Raw genomic sequence first — 21,881 nt, forward strand, 5'->3', positions numbered from 1 at the left:
CAAAAACATTAGGTGTGGCCAAATCAACTGTTTGGAACATTCTTAAAAAGAAAGAACGAACCGGAGAGCTCAGCAACACCAAAAGACCCGGAAGACCACGGAAAACAACTGTGGTGGATGACAAAAGAATTATTTCCCTGGTGAAGTAAAACCCCTTCACAACAGTTGGCCAAATCAAGAACACTCTCCAGGAGGTAGATGTATATGTGTCAAAGTCAACAATCAAGAGAAGACTTCACAAGAGTGAATATAGAGGGTTCACCACAAGATGCAAACCATTGGTGAGTCACAAAAACAGGAAGACCAGATTAGAGTTTGCCAAACAACATCTAAAAAAGCCATTACAGCTCTGGAACAACATCCTATGGACAGATGAGACAAAGATCAACTTGTACCAGAGTGATGGGAAGAGAAGAGTATGGAAAGGAAAGGAACTGCTCATGATCCAAAACATACCACCTCATCATTGAAGCATGCTGGTGGTAGTGTTATGGTGTGGGCATGTATGGCTGCCAATGGAACTGGTTCCCTTGTATTTATTGATGATGTGACTGCTGACAAAAGCAGCAGAATGAATTCTGAAGTGTATCGGGCAATATTATATGCTCATATTCAGTCAAATGCTTCAGAACTCATTGGACGGCGCTTCACAGTGCAGATGGACAATGACCGAAGCATACTGCAAAAGCAACCAAAGAGTTTTTTTAAGGCTAAAAAGTGGAATGTTATGCAATGGCCAAGTCAATCCCCTGACCTGAATCCGATTGAGCATGCATTTCACTTGATGTTGATAAAACTGAAGGGAAAATGCCCCAAGAACAAGCAGGAACTGAAGACATTTGCAGTAGAGGCCTGGCAGAGCATCACCAGGGATGAAACCCAGCGTCTGGTGATGTCTATGCGTTCCAGACTTTAGGCTGTAATTGCCTGCAAAGGATTTGCAACAATGTATTAAAAAGTGAAAGTTAGATTTAGGATTGTTTAGTTTGTCCCATTACTTTTGGCCCCTTAAAAAGTGGGAGGCACATATAGAAACCGTTGTAATTCCTACACTGTTCACCTGATTTGGATGTAATTACCCTCAAATTAAATCTGAAAGTCTGCAGTTAAATCACATCTTGTTTGTTTCATGTCAAAGCCTTTGTGGTGGTGAATAGAGGCCAAAATATGAAAATTCTGAATGTCCCAATATTTATGGACCTGACTGTATGTATGTATGTATGTATGTATATATACACACACACACACACACACACACACACACACACATAAATACATATATCTCTATCTAATCAATTAACTATTATTAGAGCAGTTAAGTGTATGATTAGAGACACATGTAACTTGTTATAGGTAAAAGTAAATTACCCAATCCTCATCTCCCTTCACACTCCAGCCCGCCCACTTCGCTTAACAAATGCACACCGCCTTTCCTGCCAAATGATTACTTCCTCCCACTCCCCCCTCAAAGATTTTTGCCATTCTGCTCCCTACGTCTGGGACGCTCTCCCTATCAGACTCTCCACCTTTCTACAAATCTTCAAACGAGCTCTTCAGACCCACTACTTCATCAAAGCCTTCCAGCTCTCATCCATACCTGCTGCTCTTTCCTCCCTGTCTACTCCATCTGCATCACTCCCGTCTGTCTGCCATTCCCCTTTAGAATGTAAGCTCTCTTGAGCAGGGCTCTTTTTCCTTACTCATACTATCGTCTACTCCTAACTCCCCACAAGGGCACCTAACACTTGGGTAAGTCATTGTTTTCTTGTTCGCTCATTTGTTTATGTACTTTGTAAGGCGCTGTGAAACCCTTGAGGTGCCAAATAAATGAAGGATGATAATAATAATAATAATAATAATAATAATAATAATAATAATAATAATAATAATAAATAATAATAATAGTGACGAATATGTCCTCACAAATTATGATATTGTATGATGTTCTGTCATTTTATATTCCGTATAAACATGGTGTGTCAATTTCTATTCGGTGTGCAGGTTGGGAAGGACTGGGTTTAACAAATCGTAAATAAAGTGGATGGCTTGCAGATAACAAAATAATGTACATCCCTCAAAGTGTGGGGTCATGTGTGAACAGCTAGCTCTCTCCATTTTTTTTATGACCCCTGAAGTCAGTGTCCTAGATCATAATCCCAGAAACAGACCTCTTTTTACTTCACTGCCCTACCTCTAAAGATTCTTGTTATGCTATAGAGGCTGAGATAAGGATTCTGGTATTTACTATAGGTCTGGAAGGGGGAAGTTGAAGAGTGAGTTATATCGTCACAAATCTTTAAAGCAGGGAGCCTGTCAGTTTGGCCAGGTAACCCTGTATTGGACATCTATTGATCTCAAACCCTGCTGACCTGATAGGGAGACCCTGTTAAGTATGAACAAAGAATTAGGGATGTATAAAAAGGAATACCATCCTGCATTCAATGTTCGTTCATTGGGGAACTGACGGATGTTCTGGGAGTGCACCAGGATTCTTGTGGGTGAAATCCCCCACCCCATCAGCAGTGCTAAGAACTTTAATGTGAGTTGTCTTAGGGACTCTCAGTTTTCTCTTTTATTTTTTGAAAATATTTGCATTATAATCTGTTTGTCATTTTATTAATATTTTTGTAACTAAGCCTTGAAAATATTTATTGGATTAAACACATTTAATCTAGCATTTTCTCAGTGATTCTTATTGAACTTGTGTGCCTAGATAGGCCCATGCTACATATTTGTGTGTAATTTGAATGTGATTTATTATTAATCTGGTGGGAGATCGCAGACCTGCGGAGAACAGTCTGCGTGGTGGCAGAAGAACAGTGTATCTTGGTAAGTGACCGTGGTGCGCCGGCGTCACAACCAGCTGATGCAGATTGTTGTATTTGTGAGTCAGCCTGGGTTTGTGACAATAATAAAAATAATAAATTGCAGTTTAATTATACTGTGCAACATTTGTGGGCTACATGTAAATGCAGCCAGTAATTACCGTGCATGAAAAAAAAAAATGTATTTATACCCCTTGCATTGCTAGTTTTTCCAGGAGCAAAGTAGTTGCTTTTTTTTTGCTTTGCTCCCAACTGAGAAACAGCCTTTATGAGTGTATATCCATATGCTTAGATTGATACTCATCATTAGGGAGCACTTGCACCAGCCTATGCTTGTAGTGAAAGGTACGCCTAGAAACAGGCATATTTACTCTTCTGTCCAACTCTATGTATGTGAGAAGGACCTTTCAGTCGCAAGAGGAGATGCAATTGAAATTCATAGTAATCGATTGTACTTGTGTATGCTTGGTTCCGAAGAATGTTCAGTGCGGAAATACACAATATATGCTTTGCATACATCCAACTTGCAAGTTGTGGGCAGCAGTGAGATGTCGGCAATGTCGCCACTAGATTTAAAGAGGCAGGCTGGTTTTGCCTTAAAACAAATTCCATTTTTAGAAGTCATCAAGGGTATATTGCAGTGCTTTCAGTTCAAGAGGCTGCTTATGTACTGTCTCCTGAAGCAATACCCATGTGAGATTTGCTTGTGCTTCTCCAGGTTGGTTAGCCAATTTGCAAAACTGTATTGTTTAGGCTGCATATTCCCCACTATCACTCTCAGTCCCTCTTGGTGGGGAGGGACATGAGGCTTTGTAAGATTTCACTTAAATCCATTTTTATCCTCTTGTCTGGTGATCTCTGGAAACCAAAACCGCACAACTCCTATGGTGCCCTGCTGAGTGTATAGGTGAAAGAGGGGACACTCCTTTTTCAAATAAGGGTGCCTCTGGGTTTATTAAAGCCAGGATGGGAGAGATACTCAGTCTTCATAATGAAAAGAGGAGAGTACTTATTTCAAATGAGGGTACGCCATAGTGTGGGTGCCAGAATAGGGTTTGGGATAGAGCACTTTTTATATTCTCTTGCTCAGCTTGCAAAAAAATCTGCAGTATTTTGAATGAATCATTACAGATTAGGTCATTAAGCTCCACAGTCTCTGGAGTCTGAGTAACATACACTATAAAGGAGGGCTTTTAGGCAAGTCCTCCCCATCTATAGCTATAAGCAGCAGATAACAATAAAAAGTAGAGGGCGGTTCTATCATGGCGGTTGGGGCTTACAGGATGGAAAGCTCAAATCTTCATAGGAGGTCTCTCCCTTGTAGGAAAGAAAAAGGCTTATAGGGTGGTCTTTTACGAATATTCAATTAATGCAGTAGTGCACACATTGGGTCTCCCGTGGACAGTACACCTAAGACAATGGCAAGAATATCAGACTACACGATCTGGAAGGTCCAGCTAGACCAGGGGTGGCCAGACTTTTGTGACCTGGATTCTACATTTTGATCACTTACTTAGTGGTGATCTACCAGCATCAATGGGTCTGATTCAAAGGTGGACGCTATGCCGATGATTGCGCTGTTCAGCAATTTTTTTTGTTACTGCGAAATCTCCTAACTGTACAATGGCAATCACAGTTGCTTATGGGATCGCTGACATTAGAGACAGTGACTGCATATTTTTGCAGCTGTATATCAGTAAGAAATGGTAGCTGTGCATACATACAGTCCACCTCTGTATCAGACTCACAGACACTATGCTTCACACAGGTGCACTGATATTGTTTTCCTAACAGCTCTCTCATACATACAATACAGTAGTATTAAACAACAGCTCTCTCATACATACAATACAGTAGTATTAAACAACAGCTTTCTCATACATACAATAAAGTAGTATTAAACAACAGCTCTCTCATACATACAATAAAGTAGTATTAAACAGCTCTCTCATACATACAATACAGTAGTATTAAACAACAGCTCTCTCATACATACATACAATACAGTAGATTAAACAAAAATGACAAGTACAAAAAATACATCCAGTCATTTTGAGGTGTACAGAGTTACCACAAATCTGCAATCGCTTACATTCCCCCCATAATATAAACTTGTAATAAACTGTAATTATCTCCACTGCTTAATAATAGAAGGGGTTGTCTTATTTAAAAAATAAATATCAGTCACTTAGTGTTGGTGTGTGCGGTGGGGAGCCGGTGCTTGGGGTGGCATGGTACCACAGCAGGAGGCTGTGCACTGGCAACGTCACCCTGCAGCCCCTTCACCGCACATATAAACACAATCACTCCGCACAGACTACTTCCGGGAGCGGCTTCGGCACTTGCAGCTCCCCATGAAACTCTGGGCCTGATTCAGACCTGCTCGCAAGCGGGTCGATGGACGGGTACTGCACATGCGTCGGAGCGAGTGATAACTTCACTCACTCGGGGCTTGCAGCAAAACGGGGCGGCTGTCGATGTTGATCGACAGCTCGCCCCATTTTGTAGGCGGGTCGGAGGGGTGGCTGCACAAATGGAGGCGTTCCCGAAGGAACGCCTGCAGTTTGTGGCCGGCCCTACTGACATCACACATGATGTCAGTAGTGAACTTCCTGCTCTATTGGAGCAGGAAGTTCACTGGGGATTGCAGTGGACGAGACCTTACCACAAGGGTCTCGTCGCAAGCCCGATTGTCACCCACAGCTATGCGAGAGACCTGGAGGCAGATTTTTTTTTTTTTTAAATCCGCCCCGATTCAGAGCGAGCGCTTGCAAATAGCGATCGCCTCTGAATCAGGACCTCAGTACGCTGTGAGGCTAGGCAGGCGGATGGCAGCAGTGGCGGGCTTCTGAGGCTGTGGAAGCCATTTCAGGTTTATTTTACTTCAATTGGTCACGATCTGCTGGCAGATGCACCATGAGCTAATGGTAGATAACGATGTCACTTTTGGCCAGGTCTGGGCTAGAGTAATGCACTCCCAGGTCCAACATGCAGTGGGGTTAACCACCAGGTGAACTGATCTTTAGGTTGGTGCTCACTGCCGTAGCACTTCCAGCCTAGACAGACGAGTAGTGCAGTCAGTGCCGCTATACAATGAGCTCTAGACGCACTCCAGGGAAAGTCTTTCAGTATAAAATAAGTCGCTCACATATCCATAAATAGAGCGGTGCAGGTCCTCTGACTAGTTTCTCCCCTAAATACAGGCCTTTTTTACAAAAAAATGGATGGCTCACCCGGTGGTTAACCCCACTTCACGTTGGACCCGGGAGCACATCACTATAGCCAGACCTTCTGGTAAGATCATCAGCTTCTTTTATTCATTGGGTCCATGACTGTTTTACATACTCTTAGAACTTGTAGTTCCACAAACATACTTCTAGCCATATGAGGCTCTCTTTTATTTCCAACGTATGCACTGATATCATTTGGTTTAAACTATACAAAACAGCTCGTATTATATTATTCTCTACCAGCATAACCTATCATTTCCTAGGGCATATGTGTGACCAGGACTATTATCAAGTGCAATATAATGTTTTTTTTAGCATTAAATACTGTATATTTGTATCTTGTATTAAACTTTGCATTGGTGTGTGGTTGACTTATTCTGCCATACCAGTATTGAATGGTTTTACATATGGATATTCTGTATCTATTAGTGTAATTTCACTTGTTTGTGTTGGTTCTGTTTATTAGGTTTTCTCATTAATTACCTTGAAACTAGCTGCTGCTAATTCATTTTACATTAAAAAAAAATCCTGGCTAGAGGGTGCTTACGTTATTATGTAAGGAATATAACACACACACACACACACGCACGCACGCACGCGTTTAGACGTTGAGCAAACAGTGCAATTATGTCTTTACCAGGTAAATCTCCTTGTTACAAGACTGAGGACAGCTAAAGAGAGAATGTAGTGGGCGAGGAGAAAATAATTTTTTTGCTGCCTGTTCTCATTCCCAGTATTTGTTTAGTAGATGCTCTTCTCTTCTACGAGTGTCACTTTGAACTGTTGACATTCTGCAGGCCTGAAGAGAAGGGTTCTCTGACCTAGATGTTTTACAACATATATTGCTCACAACTAACAGTGACATGTTTAATGGAGTATTTTAAAGTTAAGATATTGAATTTTCCCCATAGTAATCAGTTATTTGTAGAGTTCAAAGGTATATGATATCTGTTGCGGCTCACACAGACACCGCTCATTTTAATCTATTCCGGTTATTTCCTTACTTCTAGTTTTAGAACAAAAATGCTGATATGACTTAAAGACTAGAACAATTACATAAATTTATAATCTAAGTATTAGCAATAATTTTCATACCAGTCATTTCTGTTACTAACAGCTGTAGCGTTGCATGGCTAAGTAGGTTTACAAGTGAGTACAGTATATGGTATTCTATCCAAAGAATTATTTTTCTGCATGTTTATTGCTAGTTCATTCAACAGACTCCCATGGCACTGTACCTGGAGTATCACATTTACCATGGCAAATAGGGAAACAGTTACTTGGATGTGCCATGCAAAAGCTCTAGAACAAAAGGTCCCTCTGTCATGACAATACTCTTTCTTTAACAGTTGTATATAACACAATATGCATTCAAAGTCCCATTGATCTCCTTTAACATAAACCCCCAGACAAATAGAATACATTTTTGAATGAACCCATCCAGCTCAGCTCCAGCATGCCAGCTCAGGAGCATAGTTAGAAGAAGAAAATGAACACTGGTCAGGTTTGCTCCAGGTGTTGCATTGCCTCCCAGATTAGGAGGTGAAATACCAGTGCACTCCAGTCACTTATACTAAATTCCACCATGGGAGAACTTCCCAGCTGCTTACAAGCAAAAGGAAAACAGGGAAATGTGCCATCTAGTGGTTTATTGAAAACAATAAAATATCATGTATAATTCACAAACAAAGCAAACGTACAGTAGCCCCTATAGCAACCCATGTTCATCAAACTACTGTCTAGTTGCTGTAGGTTACTGCACACTTTGTCTTTATTAATAACTTACCACTTTCTTAAAGTCCTCCTCTGCTTCATCCAATTTCCCTTGTTTCAACAACAACTGTCCTCGCTGTAATCTTGCCTGAATCAATAACACATAAATAGAAGTAAAGAAAAAGGAAAAATAAACTGCAGCCTCTTCCAACAAGGACTTCTATAGCCCCATCCAATTATATCTCACATCTTAGAGTAATGTTCATCTTTAACAATAATATCACTAAATACATTATTTTACATATAATACCCAAGTGATACTACTAGATGTATACAATTTATCTAAATAATATCTGTCACAATTCTGAGTTCGGACCTCATGGCTTTAAAATGAGGGTGGTTCAATAAATAATGTAACAAGACCTTTCATTGAATAAATGTATTTAACTCGCACATATATAAGTAGAATCAACAGTATGGCCTTGGTACAGATTAATTTTCCACATAGTCCCCATACTTGTCTAATCATTTGTTCCAACGATACACCAAGGCATCTATCCCGGCATAGAAGAAATCAGTGTCAAGTGCCTTAAGCCAGGGCATGGTGGCTTGCTGAACTTCAGCATCGGTTGCGACTCGCCTTCCACCCAGTTGCTTCTTCAATGGTCCAAAGAGATGGAAGTCACTCAGTGCCGGGTCAGGGCTGTAGTGAGGATGGTCCAGTACCTCCCAATGGTAGCGCCATAACTCATGCGTGCGGTTGTGTGGCCTGGCATTATCGTACAGCAATACGACACCTGTTCGCAGCAACTCAGATCATTTTCGACGAATGGCCCTTCTCAACCGGCTCAATGTGTCACAATAGTAGACAGCATTCACAGTATTTCCCTTGATGAGGAAACCAATAAGAAGCATGCCCTTGTGGTCCCAAAACATGGTCGCATGCTGATAGAGTTGTTTTGAATTTATTTGAAGGTGGGGACAATGCGTGTTTGCATGCCATGGATGCTTGCTTCGTCTTTGGTGTCATATGATGCCCTCACATTTCATTGCATGTAACAATACTCTGCAGGATCTGCACTCCCTCCTCATGGTACCGCCTCAAGTGAACAAGAGACAATCCCATCCTAATGGTTTTGTGAGCTTCTGTGAGTTGCTTCGGTACTAAACGTGAACACTTTATCCTGTACCCCAGTTGCTCATGAACAATGTGCAGAGTACCCAATGAGATGTTCAGTTCGTCAGCAATATCACTACCTCGAATGCATCTGTCCTCCTGAATCAGACATTCAATGCAGCACGGGGAATGTGCCTGACTGGCCAGATTGCTGCTCATCTTGAACATCTGTCCTGCAAAAGGCAGTGCACTAAACCCAAACCTGTTTCTGGGACAGGACGTTATCACTGTACACCTTTATAAGTTGGTGATGAATTTCAGCTGCTGATGTGCCTATTAGACCCATAAATCTAATCATACTACCAACCTCAATGTTTGAATAGGTTTCGCCATCCCCGCCATCTTACAACTGAAGTTGGGACAGTATGACTGATATGAGGCGCAGTCTAATGACCGTGAGGGGAAGCAATGGGCTATCTATTCTGGTTTGGTGGGAAATTAGAACGAAATAAAGAACATTACACGCATGAGAAGTCTTGTTACCTTACTTATTGAAGCACTATCATATTATTAGGAAAAACACACCCTCTGCTGTAAATGAAAGTATTAGACCACAAAATTCGAAAAAATATATTAAATGGAGTATCATCCAATGTACACATTGATATGGTGATCACCGATTATTAAATATTGGGGGCAGTAGCCTCTTGGCATATAGATGTGTCTATAATTGGGTGGATCATACCTCATACATGGATACTTCCCAGCTGCAGGACGCAATCTAGTTAGGACAGTCATCTTCTAGCCTGTATATGCCAGGGCGTGCTGTCACTCAACAAGACAAACTTGCGATCAACCACAGGCAGTAGCAAAAACTGCTCTAATCTCTTCAATTCTCTACCATCTCCTGTGACCAACTGCCCCCCGCTATGTCAGCATGGCTATCCCAGTGCTACATAAGGCTCAAAATGTCCAAAGTGAAGTTTATTATTTTCCACGCAATAGGATTATTCTCCCAAACCCAAATCCTTGAAGTCATACTTGGCTCTGTCCTCTTATTTCAGACATCAAATTCTCTCTTGCAGTCAAGTCATGTCTATCTTTGAAATATGGCTAGAATGTACCCATTTATTACCCCAAATATAGTCATAACTCTCACTGCACCACTCTGCAAATAGCCTACACTGGCTCCCATGTCCTGCAGAATCCAATGCATATTACTCACCTTCACCTATACAGAGCCCTCAGTACCACTACCCTTTTATACATGTCAAACCTCATCTCGATTTAGTCTCCCTCGGGCCCCTAGAGCTGCTGCTAACATGCACCTTGTCTCCTTTTAAACACTCTTTGGAAATGAACATCTTCACTAGAGCAAACCCTACTCCCACCTGTACACCTCGGCTGTTGTCCCAATCTCTACTATCACTCACATCTGCTCCTCTTCTCCAAGCTCTTCCCTTTTCCTACTAGATTGTAAGCTCTCGCAGACAAAGCCCTCCCTACCCTTTGCTTTTGCCTCTGCTCATACATTGTAAGCTCTTTGAATGGTTGGCAATTATAAAAATGGTTTATTATGCATTCTTGAATAATTGTACATTCTTAGGTGATATATTGTCTTTAGATTGTGTACAATATATAGGAGAGTGAGGCTGTTGTATCATCATATGCCTCCATATTACATTTTAGTCACATCCAGCAATACTTGAAAACTTCCCAAGTCTGTTTCACATATTAAAAGGTTTAAACCAAGTGAAGTGGAGATTATAGGCAGAAAAATACTTTAGGAGCAGGTTATTTGTTCCTGCCCTGCAGGTAAGCTTTATAAGCATTACATACGGATGTGAAGTCTGGTTTCAGCTCTATCACACGACTTAAATCAGGAATTGCGGCTTTAGATTTGCCCATGGCCAGATATGCTGTTGCTCTTCTGTAGTATGCCAGGTAGTTATCTGGGTCTCCATCTAATAGAGAAAAAAAAACAAGCTGGCATCAAGTACTGCATAAACTGTATAGGAGGACACATTCATTTCAGTGTGCAGAGACTGCATCTGATGTGTTATAAAGGAGGAGAAAATGTACAGGAGAAAAGCAATCGAGAACATCACTGACTGTTTTACTGTATTGTATGTTTGCGGCAAGATGAAATCTAAAAGCGTGTTTACATGGTGGATATAATCATGAATGACTTGATGGCGGACCTTCATAGCATTAGGCAGGAGGTATGTTATGGCTGAGAAGATTTATTATATTTTGTGGCAATATCAAGCTAAGTGGCGCTAGTGAGCCATGTATTCCGTGTGGGGTTGGAGGAGGTAAGGAGGTGTGACCACACCTTATGGCTGCCCAGTGGATTCAATCCAAGGTAGGTCTGAGGCAGAAAAGTGTGTATACAGCCCAGGTGGGGTTGTGGAAGGCAGTCAGACTGCCTGTGGAGAGTCCAAGTGGGACTGTGGCAGCTATAGAACCCAGTAGGCCAGCCAGGCTAGTGGGAGGCCGTGTCCAGGCCTGCGAGGCAGAGTAGACTCCAAATCTCTAGGACTGTGTATGTGAAGTTGTAGAAGCCAAACTACAGACCAGGAGGCCCGTGTCCATACTTGGATGCGACGCAGGGCAGACCACAAGAGAGACTGTGTGACTTGATGGAAGGCCATGTCTATACTTGTGTGAGACAGGACTAAAGGTGTATACACACAAAGATTTTCTGTCCAACCATCCAACTAGTTGATTGGTTGGAATGAAAATCTGGTTGGAATGAAAATCTGGTAAGGTATGAAAGCAAATGACTATCAGCAATTTGCTCCCAAACGCCGGAAAATAGACAAAAATTGTTGTTTGAACAAATTGTTTAGATCAAACATTTAACAAACTTGTCTGAGCGTCCATTTTCATCTGTTTTCTGGCATTTAGGAGCAAATTGGTGATCATCATTTATTCCCATACGTTACCAGATTTTCATTCTAACCAATCAACTAGTTGGATGGTTGGACAGAAAATCTTTACGTGAGTATGCAGCTTAAGGCTGTGACTATATTACATTTGCAGACTAGCTGCCCATTATAGAGAGGGGCCAAGAAGTGAGGTAGTGCACTGAATGGGGCCTAGGTCATTTATTATTTTGTTCCTGTATGCAGACAGTAAAGCACCATTTATTTCATTTAAACCAGAAAATCTGCAGGTGGACCCTAAATACTGCACCACTGACTCCTCTACTGAGCTAAATTACCCCAGCATATCACATTTTATTTATAAAAATATATTTTAAAATATTAATAATTTAATATTTTGTTTGTTTACAATGTCCTCGTCTGTAACCCCATTCCATTGATCCTGAAAGGGACCCCATTTTTTGCTAATGCAGACAGTGGCATAACTACCCTGGGTGCAAGGGGTGCAGCTGCAATGGTGCCTCTGTGGACCGCCGCTCCCCCTGCACCCAGTCACCCACACATGGTGGACCGGTCCAGTCAGTGCAGTCGAGGGGGGCATGGTGTCAGCAGTGTTGATTTGGTGCTGGCCCAAATGGAGAGACAGCACCACCTGTCGCAACGCAATCAGAGCTCGTAGACCGGCAGCCAATCAGCAGTGGCGGCTCCTGATTGGCTCGCGACCACCGCCAGATTGAAATTGCACCGGCGCTGTCTGCCCATGTCTGCGGCCGTGCCAGAGATAAAACACATATACACACTAAAATATATATATATCTACCTTATGGTCTTGATAAAAGAGGTCACGCCTCTGAAACGTTGACTACCACTACTGAGTGGCCTGATTTATTATTTTCATACCGGAGTGCCATCCGTTTCTATCTTGTTATACTATATCTGTACTTCACGGACTACAGCTGGAAGAGCACCTGGACTGTTGAATTTATTCTTTGAGTGCCGGACAATCCAAGTACTGTCTATATAATATATATACATACACACACACAAATATACATACATACATACATACACACACCGTATATACTCGAGTATAAGCCGAGTTTTTCAGCACATTTTTTGTGCTGAAAAAGTACCTCCTCGGCTAATACTCGAGTGAAGTGTGTAGCGCTGACCGGACGGAGTTCTACCAAGGGGGGGGGTTACTACAGGGGGGCACTACCAGGTGGGGTTACTACAGGGGGCACTACCAGGGGGGGGGGGGGAGATTACCACTGGGGGCACTAAAAGGGGGGGATTACTACTGGATGTACTACCAGGGGGCGATTACTACAGGGGTCACTGAAAGGGGGGGATTACTACTGGGGGCACAACCAGCTGCTGCATTTCCCACCCTAGGCTTATACTCGAGTCAATAAGTTTTCCCAGTTTTTTGTGGTAAAAGTAGGTACCTCGAATTATATTCAGGTCGACTTATACTCGAGTGTATGTATATATATATATATACACACACACATACATACATTTATACATACACACACACACACATATATACATATATATACAAACGGACCAGCGGCACTCTCTTTCAAAAAACGACTCAGACAGCAGGCATATGCAAATCTATTCGATTTGCATATGCCTGCTGTCTGAGTCGTTTTTTGAAAGAGTGCCGCCGGTCCGTTTGTGTGTTGGAGCCCCTTGCTGTGGAGCTTCTCCGGAGGGCACCTTGGTGACTTATGTGTGACATGGGAGTGCCACCCATACTGGTATATTATATATATATATATATATATATATATATAAAAATAATCAGGCCTGCCCTGCTAAAACAGCCTGGCTGCTGCAGTTCTGCCGCCGCATGAATAGATGCCATGTGCATGACATCTATTCACATTTAGGGAGAGCTTGGGGAAAGCCCAGCACCTACGCCCCCATTAGCGACACTGCCAGCTGGGCACGCCCCCAATATTGACGTCGGCGGGGCCGCACTGCCCACAACAGTAACCGCACCTCCTTCACCGGCCTCCCACGCCACCTTTTAGCGCACACGCGGCTTCGCTCTTTTGCCTTCCTCCACTGCAGCACTCTCCGGCCCTCAGCTTAGGCGCTGCCTCTTCTTTGCTGCGACTAACTGGGCCCTGGCATCTTCCTTCTTGAACATGTTGTCTTCTGGCCTCTTTAGCAGCTGCCGAAGCTCTTGACATGGGCTTCATTATCGCTGCCCACTGGTACCAAACTCCTCGCACCGATCAGTGGTGTCTGACGTTAGGCCCCTGATGAGGGCCTCATTTATCAACGAGTTTATCACTCAAAACTAGTGATAAATTTAACTTTTTATGATAAATGGTGCTCCAGCCAATCAGCACCCAACTGTCATTTTTCTAACAGATGACAGTTGGGAGCTGATTGGCTGGAGCACCATTTATCATAAAAAAGTAAAAAAGTTATCACTAGTTTTGAGTGATAAACTCATTGATAAATAAGTGTCTTGGCTCACGGGCGGTGCCAAATTTAAATAGCCGCCACTTCATGGTTGCCGGGCTGTGAGCTACAATCAGGTACAGGTTTAACCCACCACTTGACCAGCGCTAGGCGCCTACAATTGGTCCCAGCGCCGACTACTGCTGTCCGCCGCCACTGCACCTCCATCATTGGGATCAGATACTTGGTCCCAGCGCCTTCCACCATGTCCCTAGCAGGACACCACTCCACAGAGAGAGGACGGCTCCTCTCCAGTCCGGCATACCCCTGAAATACTTATACCGCATCTCGCCGGCCCTGCTTTTAACATACTACACTATATGCACCCCCTATTTTTTCTGTCTTTGATACTATAGATGCTGCCCTTGAGAAACAGTAAATAGGGGAACTGCAGTTGATGTTGTTATTGGACATTATATTGGACTATGGGCTTCAGAGATGTACGCAAACCTGATGGCCGTTGTACTTCCCATTGCTTAAACGGCAACTCCTATATTAAAACAACTGATCTGAATAGGCACCTACATTATAACTGCCAGACTGTCATTTCCTGGGGAAGAGATGGCACCAGGGTGAACTATGGGAAGAAGGCAATCTGACGGATACCGTTTGATGAAATGTTCTGCTGGGAATCCTTGGGTCTTGGCATTCATGTGAATGTTACTTTGACAAGTTCTAACTACCTAAACATTGTTGCAGACCAAGTACACCCCTTCTTGGCATCAGAATTCCCTGATGGCAGTGGCCTCTTTCATCAGCATAATTCACTTTGTCACACTGCAAAAATTGTTCAGGAATAGTTCGAGGAACATGACAAAGAGTTCAAGGAGTTGACTTGACCTCCCAATTCTGCAGATCTCAATCCGACCAACCATCTGTGGGATGTACTAGAAATATAAGTACGAGCCATGGAGGCCTCACCTTGCAGCTTATAGGACTTAAAAGGATCTGCTGCTAATGTCTTAGTGCCATATACCACAGGACACCATCAGAGGTCCATCCCTCAACACGTCAGAGCTGTTTTGGTGGCACGAGGGGGACATGCACAATATTAGGCATGTGGTTTTAATGTTATGGCTGAGCGGTGTATAACGGCGGCGATGTTTATGTTCTACAGGACAATGTCGCCGACACATGCACTAGGTGCCCATTTAAGACAAAATTGTGCCAAGGGTTTAAGATATAATCCAGGAGAGCACCTTTCGTCCTGTCAGGATCAGCTATCCACTGAAAATTTATCTGTATTATTATGTCATATTGAGTGGTGGCCATGTTTTTGAAGTCAATAATTCTTAATGTGGTTGCCATTTTGGCATATATTCATTATTCACTTAGAGGACTAGTAGGTTTGGTCACTAGGCTTTATAATGAGCATATTATACAATGAAATGTGTGTATATATATATATATATATATATATATATATATATATATATATATATATATATATACACACACACACACACACACACACACACACACACAGATCTACTGTATGTAAATATGTATATTTCACTTTTGGTGAACTTTATTCATATAAAGAATTTTAATTATGTGAACTATATGTGATGTTAATTGCATGTAATTTTAATGGTTTTATATACATTTTCTACGGTGTATAAATCTATCAGGTAGATCAGGTGACTTTCAGGTCACATGATCTAGTCCATCAATTAGTAGTCCTATATAAGACCATTATTTGGTTTTCACACCCGCTTGGGGACTAGATACCTTTAATTAAGTCCTGCTAGGACGTAATATGTCAGCTGTCCTCTTGGTTTGCACCTGACTGCTGCAATTTCTGTATCTTACACAAGTCCTGACTTCCTTGGAGTGGCTGCAAGGGATCAGAGGTTCAACATCTACCAGTTATTTAACTATGTTCAGATAAGCCTGTTTATCTTTGTTCATTTGCGTGAGATTCTTATCTATATTTATATAAAATAAAAAACCTTTTACAGTATTATACAAATGTTACATTTATTACTCGGAGATACAAAGACTGGATGAATCTGGGGACATGCCTGTCTGAATCTATCAACCACAGTTTCCTGTGAAAGTGGAAAATATTTATCAGATAAGTACTTATTCACTTCTATGTGGTACGAGGCCTTACATATTTGTATCACACACACACACGGTGACTTGCTGCTATGTACTTCACTATTGTGAGCTATTTAGATAAATATATGGATGCAGATGTGTCCTCATACATCTAACCTCAATACGCCACATAGTGCGACCTGCCTCGTAAGAGAGTCAGGTCTCGTGCTACTCTGCTAGCGCCAGGTGTCTTTTTTTCAACGAAAATGTGTCTAAGACGACTAGGACGCACCAGCAGACTGTGCTGATTAATTTGATATGTGACACTTGTATACCTGTATGCACCAGAGTCTGTATATGAAGCACAGCGGAACTTGTAATGAAAAAAGCTGCGGTCACTACATGACGAAGATGCATGATGCAATGAAACGCGTTAAGCAAACGGCCTTATTCTTTGGCTGTAATTGACTTGGGGGTCTAGTTACTAAGCAGTGTTAGGAGACAGAGGGCCTGATTCAGACCCGCTCGCAAGTGGGCCGATGGTGGCCTCTGCGCACGCGCAGCAGCCGCACTACGTGTGCGCAAGCCCCGGAGCAAAAGAGATTTTGATTGACAGCTCGCTCCGTCTGTAGGCGTGGCAGAGGGGTGGCTTCACAAACGGAGGCTTTCCCAAGCGATGTCAGTGGGAGAGCTTCCGGCTCTATTAGACCCGGATGCTCTCTGGGCTCTATGCGAGCGGTCAGGAGGCCGCACACAAAAAAAAAAAAAAAAAAAAGCCCCAATTCAGAGCGACCGCTCTTTCAGAGCATCAGTCTCTGATTCAGGCCCAGAGTGAAAAGTGATAAGTCTGTGATAAGGTGCCAGCCACTCAGCTCCCAACTGTCATCTCACAGGCTGTGTTTCAAAAAATGACAGCTGGGAGCCGATTGGCTGGCACCTTATCAGACTTATCACTTTTCACTCTGTCTCCTAACACTGCTTAGTTACTAGTCCCTATATCTCTATGGACTCACTATGGTGATCTGAAGGGTTTCATTGAGACGGCTCCACTTATTTGAACTGAGGAGCTCATTCAGAGCCGCTCGCTAGATGCGTTCGCTCGCAGCCAGCATATGCAAATCCAGCGCATGCCCCCCAGCAAGGCAGGTGATTGCATGGCAAGGCAATAGCATGCCCACTATGTCTTGGCGTGCGATCACTTAGTGTATGCAGACGCCCACCAGCCATTCATAAGACGCCCACTTGCGCACGTCATCTCCTGGAAGTGCATGAAAGCATTGGTACATCAAGCACCATCGGATGCGATACGCTGCGCTTTAGGTCGACTATACCCTGCCGCAAGCACTGCAATCACTTCAGTGTGAAATCCCATCAAGTGAAGTGTACTATGACGCTGCCTTTTAATTATGCACTCCTCTGAAATGGCGTTGAAACACTCAGGCATGCCTTCGTTTGCACCTCCACTCCCCCATTTCTAGTGGACTGCCCCTGTCACCACCCACAAATGGCTTCTCCTGTCACTCATTCTGCTGGGCTATCTATACGCAACGAGCGAATGCATTCTGATCTTTCGCAGTGGTTTGTGCACGCGCATTGCGATGTATATGCATGCACAGATTGCAACTATTGGTCAGCTACGAGCGCTCGTATCCTAGCGAGCGGGTCTGAATCTGCTCCAGAGTCTCTATCATTAGACATCCGGCTGCTGCAAGTATACCTGCTGAACACTGCCTGTCAGCATAAGCTCCGTACACAGCCTCTGAACTGGAGAGAAACACCGGCATGAGCCACGACGCTATGGCCATACACCTACTGTATGTTACTTATCTACTAAAAAGGTCACCCCAGGAGACAACTGCAGAGCTAAATAAGCCGATGTTAATGGATAAGAGCGCTCCGGATGCAAATTTCCAGCATATGCCTTACACGGTAGCTATAGAAGACAGGTCAGTATAAAACATACTATACCACGATTTAACCTTCCACCACTAGTGAATATAACATCTGTTTTTGTGTAATAGAGACTACGGTGCATTCATGTTTTTTTTATGACTGATGATAATGGCAACATATTGAGGGGTATTTCAATATGAAACATTAACTTCACTGTTGAAGTTAACGTTTCATATCGGAGTTTTTAACTGCGTTAAAGTATCGGGCGCGCTCCCGCTTATACCCGTATTCAATATAAAATTAACGAAAACGGGAAACTCCGAAGTTGGATTTGCGTAAAGTTACAAATTTTTCCTTAAAAAAATTGTAAGACCCCCCTAAAGTAGTAAAAACATGGGGGATCACTATGGGTACCCCCGTTTTAGCCTTTAATTGAAAGTCGGGGATTTAAATAGCCGCAGCAGGTGTTTTTTTTTCCGACATTGAAGAAGTGATGCAGAAGAGCACTTAGGTTATTTTTTTCATTTTTTTAAGTGGTCCCATCACATTTGGGGTACATGAAAATGGGTACTAGCATATTTTTAAGTCCCTAAAGTAAGTTTTAAAAAATTCTGCAATTGTGCACCTGCCGCTATAATTCTATTCTAGAAAACACCTGCCGCATACTTGCAGAATAGCCCTGAACCTATTTCCCTATTGTTAAACAATTTTTTCCCATTTTTTTTTTTTAACCCCAATTTTTAAATTAATTTTTTGGGGTGTCCCTATTTTTTTTTTACATTTTTTTTGACACAGTTCTTTTTTAAATGTCAATCTCAGGGGTGCAGGCTATTTTTTTTTAAGCCTGCACCCCTAAACCCCAATTCTGCACTTTTTTCGACACCTATTCAATGGTGAAAAGTTATCCCCGTTTTTTATCAAAGACTTTTCAAAACTGCGATAAGTCTTTGAATTGAATACGGTGTAAAAGTAAAACCTGCGATAATGACGTCATACCTCCGATATTAACGCAAAAACGATGTTATCGCACCCATATTGAATACCCCTGATTGTCTTTTTAGGATTCTATTTATTTTTTTTTACAAATTGCAACAATGTATGTTTCTTTGTGTGTTCTAATGGTTGGACCAAAACATTTTTCTTTATTATAAATATCAATAAATGTAATAGGTCTTATGGTGCGTACACACTGTACGATTAAAACGGACGATATGAATGATGACGATATCGATATCATGCATTTTTCGGTGGCCAAAGACCTGCAATGCACGGGCACGTATGGACGACAATGAGATCGTCCATCGCCCAAGCATGCAGGCCAACCTGATCGATATCGACCAGGTTATATAGGGAGTGAGAGACTACACACACACACACACACACACACACACATGTATGCTCAGTTACCTGCAAGCGCAGAGTACTCACCAATAGCGGAATGAAAGTGCGATAATGCATCTGCAAGCTGTCCAGCTGCTAACAACTTTTTCCCCATTTCAAGATGCTTGTCAACATCTGCATTTATCCCGCATTCCACTCCTGTGAGGGAGAAAAGAAGAATATTCATGAGACAATTCTCCCAGAAACGCTTGCATTTGGCTACTATTGATATATAATATAAAGTCTACAAAATACATTAATTTAAGTCTACACAAAGGAAAAAAAACCTTGCCGTTTACATTTGCAATGACTTATTCCATTTTACAGAGACTCTCCCACTGAGGTGAGTGGAAGACTGCGGGCAACAATACACTGGCAAAAAAATTTGCCTGCTCAGCTACTTTTCCAAAGATGTACAGTATGTCACCAATTCATAATATAACTAATTAGGGTGATGCAAAATGCAATCAAAATGTTTTATTCACAAATCACTGCCTAAATAATTATTTCAATTTAAAAGTCACAGTAGCATTGTAATAATATCACTTTAAGACATTTCCAGTTACCACTAAGGAGGAAAAGTAATGATCATCTCCTCAGGGGTTCATACCAGGTGCCCTGCGAGTCTGGCTTGCAAGCGCAGTAGCACAGCTGAGGAAGTAATGTGCCAGTAATCCTGCCAGTTGTGTATAATCTTCAGCCACTTCTCCCCAGTTCCCTTCTCCCCAGTGGCATTGCCGGATGCGCACACTATATCCCCGCACTGGCGCCCGGCAAGAAGGAGTGGTCAAAGAAGAGGCGTGACCTTGTGGAGTCCCCGAACACATCATTCCGAGGGCGTGCCCAGCATCCCCGGACATGCTGGGCTGCCCCCAGAGACTAGTACCTGCAGCACTGTCAGCTCCTCCTCTGTGACAGGAGCAGAGTGCTGCAGGAGAATGTTACACTGCAGCACTGAGGAGCAGCCGGTATTTTGGTGTCACCCCCTCCGAGGGTGACACCCGATGCAGCCCACACCCCCATAGTGACGCCACTACTTCAGCTTCATTCCCCAGGTTCTATTTTCCTCACATGAGAATATCGCATCAAGAAAACAGGAGAGGAATTGGATATTGTGACAGCGCCTGTGGAACGCTTATTTTATCTATCAGTTTGCTGGTTTTTGTCTATGGAGTTTTCGTACGTGCGAAAACTTCAGCAATAGGATTGCACGATGCGCATATATGTGCGATAACCGCACCTGCGAAACGTTTTCAACAAACTGTCTTTTCGCGGCTAATTCCTTATACTGTATTCCATACAATTAAAAGTAATAGACTAAGTAACATCAGGTCCCAGAAGATTACTCATCAGTGATCAGGCATTAACATTATCCCTAGCACAGTGTGTTCTCTCTCGTTTGCACCATAAACGCTCATATATCCACTGCACGCTGTTTACCCCTAACAACTCAGTCTTTTTCCATACAGGGAGAAGGTCAATCACTGGGCAAACCGCCCCAGATCGTGTGAATATCAGACCTGGGTCATTTTCTGGGATCAGGTTGTGAGTCAAAAACAAATAAATACTGTTGTTTATGTCGTTCAAGTAAAAATTTATTACCTGCAATTAACCGTGTCATTGGCAGCACATAGAACCAGCAGGTGGGAGAAATGACGAACCACACATTAGAATTCAGGTTAACTAGCACATTTTATTTAGAATGATGCCCAGTCTGATTGGGGAAGACCAGAATTAATGTTTTCATGATACAATTTCTGTTATAAAGGATACTACACATTGTTCAATATTCTTTAGTCACATATCTGGACAAACCGTCGGGGCTTGCTGAATAACCAAAAATCACAACAGGAACAGAAAAAAAAAAAAACAGTACATTTTTTTATATAACTATTTATTTTGGTATCCCCATTTGTTTTCTTCAGGTGGAAGAAAGGAAGTTATGGAGCATACACACGGTCAGATAAACGATTTGAATGATTTTACCAAAGTTTTGAACGATTGAACGATTTTTGACTGCAATAAAATAAATGGAATCGTCCAAGTCTGACTGCAAACACATCAGATGTCAGATATCGTTATCTGACAAACGGGACCGCGCATCGTTCATCGTCCAGGCATGTCAGATATGTCAGATTTTCCTTCAGATATGAATGACTGAATGATTTTTAAATCGTTATCGTTCAGATCTGAAGGAAAAATCTGACCGTGTGTATGCACCATTAATCATCTGACTCTAGCAATATTCTAAAGGAGAATTATTTAAAAGTAGATTGCAGATCACATTTAATGGTATATTTCGCAATAAATT

At 42.4% G+C, this 21,881-nt stretch overlaps 1 protein-coding gene across 1 annotated transcript in view; it reads right to left on the reverse strand.

Annotated features, from left to right (window-relative positions):
* DNAJC3 (DnaJ heat shock protein family (Hsp40) member C3) overlaps positions 1-21,881 on the reverse strand; it is a 94,352-nt gene that overhangs the window by 66,320 nt on the left and 6,151 nt on the right. Inside the window, exons 2-4 of the mRNA XM_088458974.1 lie at positions 19,619-19,729; positions 10,725-10,849; positions 7,842-7,916 (exon numbers count right to left, since the gene is read on the reverse strand). Coding sequence (XP_088315100.1) covers positions 7,842-7,916; positions 10,725-10,849; positions 19,619-19,729 — 311 coding nt within the window. The remainder of the gene's footprint in view (positions 1-7,841; positions 7,917-10,724; positions 10,850-19,618; positions 19,730-21,881) is intronic.

The sequence above is a fragment of the Taudactylus pleione genome, unplaced genomic scaffold (assembly GCF_031769625.1).
Source record: "Taudactylus pleione unplaced genomic scaffold, aTauple2 ptg000041l, whole genome shotgun sequence".
In the NCBI taxonomy this organism is placed as follows: Eukaryota; Metazoa; Chordata; class Amphibia; order Anura; family Myobatrachidae; genus Taudactylus; species Taudactylus pleione.